This window comes from Lontra canadensis, unplaced genomic scaffold (assembly GCF_010015895.1).
Source record: "Lontra canadensis isolate GAN:19392208 unplaced genomic scaffold, GSC_riverotter_1.0 scaffold16, whole genome shotgun sequence".
Lineage (NCBI taxonomy): Eukaryota > Metazoa > Chordata > Mammalia > Carnivora > Mustelidae > Lontra > Lontra canadensis.
This window is the reverse complement of record NW_022631010.1, coordinates 8,775,430-8,783,341: the sequence shown is the minus strand read 5'-3', so window position 1 is coordinate 8,783,341 and position 7,912 is coordinate 8,775,430. Positions and strand designations below refer to the sequence as shown.

Below are 7,912 nucleotides of genomic sequence, written 5' to 3'. Positions count from 1 at the left end.
ATTCAGGTGCAAGAGCTTTATTAAGGAAAGGCTCCCAGGAGACACCAGTAGGTGAACAAGAGAAGGAGGACAGGGAGACAGAAGAGGCTGAGCAAGGCATGATTTTCCGGGAAGCCCAAGTCTTGGTTTGATCCAGAAGGGAGCTCTGGAGAGTATGTTATGCCGCAGATCATGTCCTTCCTTCCTTGAAGCAAGGAAGCTGTGCTTTTGGGCTCCCCAGCCAGCCAGTCTGGGCCTTAAGTCAAAGGGAATGGTAGGGTGGGGTGAGAGGTGGTGTGAACAGAGAGGCTCTCCAACCCACAAACACTGCTGGCTCTCCATGCGGGCTAAAGTGGCTCTGGTATCATCGACTCATGGGGGGGCGGGGGGCTGGAGCCACAGGATTGGCCAGATAGGCTGGAGGGGCTATGGGGGAGGCACTCATAGCGCAGGCCATGGGGCCATCCTGCACGCTGCCTGCCCTTACCACTGGGGGCGTCTTAGTGAGCTTTCATCACGTTCTGCCGCAAGAGGAAACGAATGACATCTTTTGAAAGTCCCGGGGTTGGCTTTTCATCATCCAGAGACATACTTCCTTCTCCCTGTGGGTAGAAGTGGGCATCCTTGGAATGCCTCCGTAAGACCGCGCAGCCATCCCGGTTGAAGATGACACGGGCCATCTGGAAACTGCGAAGGGCATACTTTTGGTTCTCCTGGCCCTTCAGTTCATTGATTTTCTGAGTCAGGCACTGGCAGACTGATGCGGAGAGTGGATTTCTAGCGGCTGGCTGGGGATGGCCAAACATTTCATAGAACCTATCCAGGGATTTCCGAAGCCCATCGTCCTCTGCCATGGTCTCCGTCTGACCCTTCACACAAGGGTCAAGCCAGAAGTTCTCAGAGGTCCAGGAATCATTTTGTTCAGTATTTAGGTTACCGGTGTCTGCAAGACAAAACACATTCCAATACTCGAACACATATCTAAAAAAGCCAAAAACAGACGATGTCTCTTCAATTCACCACACCTACTACTCTCTTGGGTGACTGGTAATGGGCACAATTAGCTGATTTCAGAATTGATTCCCACTATCCTGGGGTTATGCCACTTGTTTGCTCAGAACAAGAACATCTTATTTGTATGTTCCAGGAGTTCTTCATCTATGGTCTTTGCATAGAAGTTCAGGGTAGGTGTGAATTTGGATGGGGATCAAAATCATATCTTTATTTTCACTAACCTCACTAAGTTAAGCATGTCCTCCCATAATGTTGGCAACAAACCTATTAACAGCAGTACCTATGACTTTGTTACCAACAGCTCACAGCTATTTTCATATCACCTATAGTCTGCAGAAGATGTTTTTAAATATCATTTATGCCTGTCACTATGCTATGGCCTGAACTGTGGTTCTCCAAAATTCATATGTTAAGCTCTGCTGCCTAATGTGACTATATTTGGAGATGGGGCTTTTAGGAGGTTATTAGGGTTAAATGAAGTTGTAAGGGTGGAAGCCAAATCTGATAGCAGCAGTGGCTTTATAAAAAGAGGAAGAGATCTCGCTCTTTCTCTCTCTCTCTGTCCATATGCAGGAACTGGGGGAGGGCCAGGAGAGCCCACAAGGAGAAGGTGGCCTTCTTGAGGCCCGGAAGCCCTTCCCGGAACCCAGCCATACCAGCACTGTGGTCTCAGACTTCTGGTCTCTAGAACTCTGAGAAAATAAACTTCTGTTGTTTAGGCCACCCAGTCTATGGTATTTTGTTATGGCGATCCAAGGAGACTAAGATACGGTGCTTTGAAATTACAGCAGTTATTAGTCCTGATACTAGATCTTATTATTTAAGCATTCATTTACAAAGCATATATTAAAGACTCTTAACTATAGGGACCAAGTGGAGGGTTGCTGGAGGGGAGAGGGGGGGAGATGCAGTAATTGGGTGACGGGCATTAAGTGGGTGACGGATACGTGATGGAATGAGCACTGGGTGTTCAAGGCAAGTGATGAATCACTAGATTCTACCCCTGAAACTAGTAATACAACATATGTTAACTAACTGGAATTTAAATAAAATCTTAAACCAGATGCCAGCGGGATCCAGGGCACAAATGCAGTAAACGTAGTTTACTAATGTAGACAGTGCTGGGTATTTACACAGTTCAGACATTGTCTTTCTCTATTCCCTACAGTAATCCTATAGACTCTTTATCTCTCAATTAAAATCACCACCCTTGTGATTTGTAAAAGAGTCACAAACTAAGTGACTTAATAATAGACAATATGAAGGGGCGCCTGGGTGGCTCAGTGGGTTAAAGCCTCTGCCTTCGGCTCAGGTCATGATCCCAGGGTCCTGGGATTGAGCCCCACATCGGGCTTTCTGCTCAGCGGGGAGCCTGCTTCTCCCTCTCTCTCTCTGCCTGCCTCTCTGCCTACTTGTGATCTCTCTCTCTCTCTGTCAAATAAATAAATAAAATCTTTAAAAAAAAATAATAGACAATATGAAGCCAGAATTGGAGTCAAACCCTAGTCCCTGATCTCACTTTCTGTACTTCTCTGGGAACCATAATTTTTTTTAAGCTTTTACTTATTTATTTGAGAGAGAGAGAGAGAGAGCACAAGTAGGCAGAGAGGCAGGCAGAGAGAGAGGGGGAAGCAGGCTCTCCACCGAGCAGAGAGCCCAATGTGGGGCTCGATCCCAGGACCCTGAGACCACGACCTGAGACGAAGGCAGAGACTTAACCCACTGAGCCACCCAAGTGCCCCGGAAACCCTAATTCTTAACACAGGAATCTCTGAGCTCTTCTGAAACAAAGGACTTTCCTCTCAATGTGTTCTAGAAAAGATTCCACACAAATAATTTGCAGAATTCCTTATACGCCAACCAGTTTTATTCTTTAACATTTTATACTTTAAATCAAAATATTATATTTTCCTTTTCTGCTCTGATATAAGCTTTAATAAATTACTACCTTTAATTCCACACACACCCCTCTCACCCCCACCAACTCAATCAGTAGCTATCATAAAAATATTTGTACTTGCTAATGATGAAAAGTTGTGTGCTACAGCCGGTGGTTTTACTAAAGGAGAAGGGATTTGGGGTTTTGCCTCTAGTCTTGTTACCAGCTAGACAGCATACTACCTTGCTGAGCTTTTGCTTTCTCATCTACAATAGTGTCAGTAAATGGTCTCTCTTCGAGAACTTCTGTGGTTAGACAAGGAACAGAGAAGTAGATAATCCAAAGCATCCAAGGATATGGACACACGTGGTATGAGACACATGTAGGCCCACACATGGACAGACATTCACGGGCCCACCGTACAGGTAGCCCAACAACAATGCACTTAGCCACCTTGAAGAATGGCTGAGTCCAGGGTGGTTATAGGAAAGTACATGATGGGTACTTTGTTCTAGAATGCTCAAATACCAATGGGGGCTTGTCAAGGGGAGAGCAGAGGTCAGCTCGAAAGGGGTCAGCTGGCCGCATCTGGAACAACTCGAGCATCAAAATCAATAATGAGAATAACGGATGATAGACCATTCACTAAAACAGAAGACCATGAATCCATAAAATAATTGAAAGTTTGCTGAGGAACAGGGTATTCACAGTCTCAGAGTACTTCCCCCTAAAATACTTATCAGTTACAAATGGAAAAAGAATAACTTCATCGTGGAGAAACCTGGCACATATCACCTCAATCAAGTGACTTAAGTGATGCGACCAACCGAAATTCTGTTGCCACTTGACCAGACACAACATGAAGACCCCAGCCACTTCTCTGATAGTCACACCAACGCTGCGTCACCTGAACCCAATTATGAGGAAGTGGCAGACAAAACCAAATTGAGGGACATTCTGTAAAATGACTGGCCTGTACTCTTCAGGTGTGCCAAGGTCATGAGAACCAAGAGAAGAGTGAGCAAGGCTATGCCACACTGAAGGGCACCGAAGAGACATGACAGCTTAACACAACACATGATTTTCACCTGGATCTCTTTGCTATAGAGAACATTTCTGGGATCGCCTGAATGGGGGCTGAGGATTAGATGGTAAGAACGTACCCGGTTAAACGTCCCGATTTTGCAAGTTTCACTCGGTTATGGTTATCTCCTCATTCATAGGAAAATCAGGGTGGTGGGCATCATGCTGGCAACTTACTCTTAAACAATTCGTGGGGGGATAAAAGTTCTTTGTGTTGTACTTGCAAGTTTTCTGTAAGTTTGGGATTCTTGCAAGAAAAATAATGAAAACAAACCTCTGGAGGAATAATCATTAAGATTTCCTTTGGCGGCCTACTTTAATATTAATACAAACGAAAAAAGAGCCTTAGTCCAGGGCTTGGCAAACAGTCCTTGTCTAACAAATGGTAGTGGCTATTACAGAGCCAAGGGGAGAAGGGGCCGGGCCAGGGGTCCCATGATGGCAGGATGAGCTGTCCCTTCCCACCTTCTTCCCCAAAGATGATCTGGTCCTGGGGACATAAGGGAAGGGAAGAGAAGGGAAGGGACAGGACGACAGGGGCTGAGAAGTGTCAATGGGAAGAGTGGAAGGGAGAAAGAAGGTCCTCGGCAGTGACACTGAGAAAGCTGGGGAGCTCCTGAAACTGTCACCCAAGGCAACCACTGACACAGAGCCCTCCCAATAGCACAACAGTACCTGTTAAGGAACTGGTCAATAACTTTGATTTGAACCCAATGAGCCTAAAAAACAGGCTTGTCTCCTCGGTTTTTCATGTAAACATCAAGCAGATAGCAACTCATCTTCAAAGAAACCCTCCTTCCCTTTTCCAGAAGAAAAGAACAACATGGGTTGAGTTATTTACTACATCAGTTCTTTTGAACACTGTCCCCATCTCATTACAGTCTTTGATTTCCTTTTAAAACTTGCTTTACTACCAAGAACAAAGCTATCTCTCTAATCATGTGGCTGTTGCGGCCTTTATGACATCTGGGATTTCTTTGCCAGCAAATAGAGTTAATCGCTTCTCTTTTCCTGATGCACCTACATGCAGACCGACAGCATGGTGATCTTGGATAACTCAGTCAGTTCCTGAGTCCTCACAGCCAAGTTCAAACTGTACCTTATTTTTACATTAACATAGCCCTGACTTGTAGGGCTCTCAACTTGGGACAGTAATGTCTACTCTAGGGAGAGTCTGGGGATGTTTTTGTGTCAGTGATTGGAAAGTGCTGCTTGTATTTGGTGAGTGGGGTCAAGGAGGTAAATGGCCTAGAAGGCAAAGGACGATCCCATACAACAAAGAATCATCCTCCCCAAAATGCCCGTAATGCCTCTTACCCCTTGAGAGGAACAGTGGCTCAAAGGATGATTTCTGGGAAGAGCTGGAAGTGAATGCTGAATCCCGCTGCTTTGTTAATATATTGCTTTGTTTTGGGCTCCCAAGGCACCTTTTCCTAGCACCCCTTTGTACCATGCATTCCTCCCCTCTCAGACCTTGAGAACACTTTATTTTTCTCAGCAAGGGCCCCGGTCCCAATGATTGTGGCATTATCTAAATTGAGTAGAATTTCCCTTTTGATTGCAATTTGCTTTCATAACGAATAGAATTTCTTTAGGAATTGACAAGAAGAAAGGCAGGAGGATGGCGCTGGGTATGGCCATGCTTTTGCAGGCATTGTTTCAAGGTCACCTATCTACCAGAGCACCTGTTGGTTAAATTACCTTTCGACCGGAGAGAAAACAGCTCACATACAGATGTTTGGGATTCTTACAAACCTAGAAGTATTTTTATATCTTTAGGAGTTATGGATGGTAGTTTGTTCAGTAATCCCAGGCAATCAATGAGCACGGAGGATTTGAGATTAACGGTTGCATTCTGTGAGACGCCATTAGCCTTTAGAAACCCAGATGTTTAATGGGGGTTTCTTGTAGAGAATCTTCCATGGCTACGTCCGTGGTTGATAAACGCGCAGCAGGATTTTATCGCTGTGAAACATTTTAGCTTTCAACTTTAACAAGTTTTTCCTAAATGGATTTGATATTTAGCATTCTGTCTCCGCAACCTCAATGCCCGCCCACTCCGTCTTATTTGTTCAGACTTTCTTTTACTCGCGATTGCTAATTGGGAGGATCTGGGGTTTCAAGGCTGCACTGAGCGGAAAGAAATCAAAGATTTAATAAAAGAAGAGAACGATCAGGATTTAAGGAAAGAAGGAATTGTGGCTCATACAGTCTCCTTTTACGTTGCCTCAAAGTGAACGCTGTCCCTTTTCTCAGGGCGGTGCGCGGTACACGTCGACGTGTAGCCCCGCTGCCTTGGTTTGTCTGTTGGAGGCTCCTCCGGTTCTGTGTGGCTCTGAGAAAGTCATGCGTGTAGGAAGAACAAGGTGAGTGGGGGAGGTGGCATGTCCTGGTCATTAATGGTCACAGATTAGCACAGTCTCCTCTCCTTTATGACAGCAGTCAGGCTTCTGAGGCCCCACAGGCTTGCTCCGTGGGTGACAGCATCGTTCTTCATACAGTAAGGGCTCTTGCCTATGGATCTGGAGCCCTGCTCTGTAGGCTGCATCTCCCTGCCCAGATCTTTTTTTCCTTCCTACACTCTTCTGCTCCTCTTACTTCTGCCACTCCACTCCATATCCTGTGGAAGAAAAAAGGAGTGAACAGGCTCACGGGATGAACAAGATTCAGTCCTCTACCTCCGGCCCCACAGGCTGCACAGAAGTGGGGCTGCGGCAACACCTCTGCATCATGGCCTGGAGAACTTGCTTCTCTTCTGATCCTTGCAAGCCCCCTCTTCAGAACCTCAGCACCTGCTGTTCCTCTGCGTGGAACATGCTTTCTCCACTTTATCTGCATGACTGGTTGGTTCCCTCACCTCCTCAGGTCTCGGTTCAGATGTTATCTTCTCTGTGAGGGCTCCTGTATCCGTCAGGATTGGCTAGGTTATGCTACGTAACAAGCACGGGCCAAATCTCAGGGGCTTAAAATAATAAAGGATTGTTTCTCACTACTTACAGCTCTGTGTCATACTAGTAGATCTGTGTCATGCTTGCCCTTTACCCTGGAACCCAGGCCTGTGGGCCAGCCACCACCTCAACATTGCTTAGTGCCTGCGGCAGAGGGAAAAGAACCCGGGGGAGCAGGCAGTGACTGGGAAAGCCCCATCACGTCTGTTCACATATCACTGGCCAATGTTAATTCATATGGCCAAGCCTAATTTCAAAAAAATAAACATGGAGGCACCTGGGTGGCTCATTCGGTTAAGCGTCTGCCTTGGATTCAGGTCATGATCCCACGGTCCTGCGATCGAGTCCCTTGTCCGGCTCCCTGCTCAGAGGGGAGTCTGCTTCTCCCTCTGCCTGCTGCTCCCCCTGCTTGTGCGTACTCTCTCTGATAAACAAATAAAATATTTAAACAAAGAATGAGGATGAAAAATTCTCCTGCTGTGGGAGGAAGAAAGTATCATTCAGTTTTCCGATCGTTCAGTCTTCCATAGCTTCCCCGAGCACACAACTTAAAATTGCATTTCCCTCACTCATCTAGGCCCTGACTGTCCTTGTATCCCTTCTCTGCCTTACATTTCTAAGTAAACATAGCAGCATCTACTAATGCATGATTTGTTTGTTTATTGTCTATCTTCTCCTGCTTATGGCATTTGTTTGTCTGGATGCCAGCTCCCCCCCCCACCACCACCCAGGGCCTAAGGCAGTGCTGGCCTGAGATAGATACATTGAAAACTTTTTGATGTTTTATTTTACTTGATGAGTTTCATTTTCAAATAAAGATGTAAAGGTGCATGATTACTAGGGTTACCAGTGCTCCCTAAGGTGACTGGGAAGTTTGCCCAGGACAACCCAGGTTTATGGCTGTTGTCTCAATTAATGATTAATAGCACACTCTTTCACTCCCAAAAGGGCCCTGGATACCACGATTCGTTTTATATATACATGCATCATGCTATAGCCATCACATAGA

General features: G+C 45.9%; 1 protein-coding gene across 3 annotated transcripts in view; it reads right to left on the bottom strand.

The window, feature by feature from the left end:
• Positions 1-433: 433 nt before the first annotated feature.
• The window catches only part of SHLD1 (shieldin complex subunit 1), a 75,249-nt gene continuing 67,770 nt past the window's right edge, over positions 434-7,912 (bottom strand). For all 3 annotated transcript variants that reach the window (XM_032859143.1, XM_032859145.1, XM_032859144.1), the window contains one exon: positions 434-922. In XM_032859143.1, the coding sequence (XP_032715034.1) occupies positions 480-922 (443 nt within the window). In that variant the 3' untranslated portion in view covers positions 434-479. The remainder of the gene's footprint in view (positions 923-7,912) is intronic.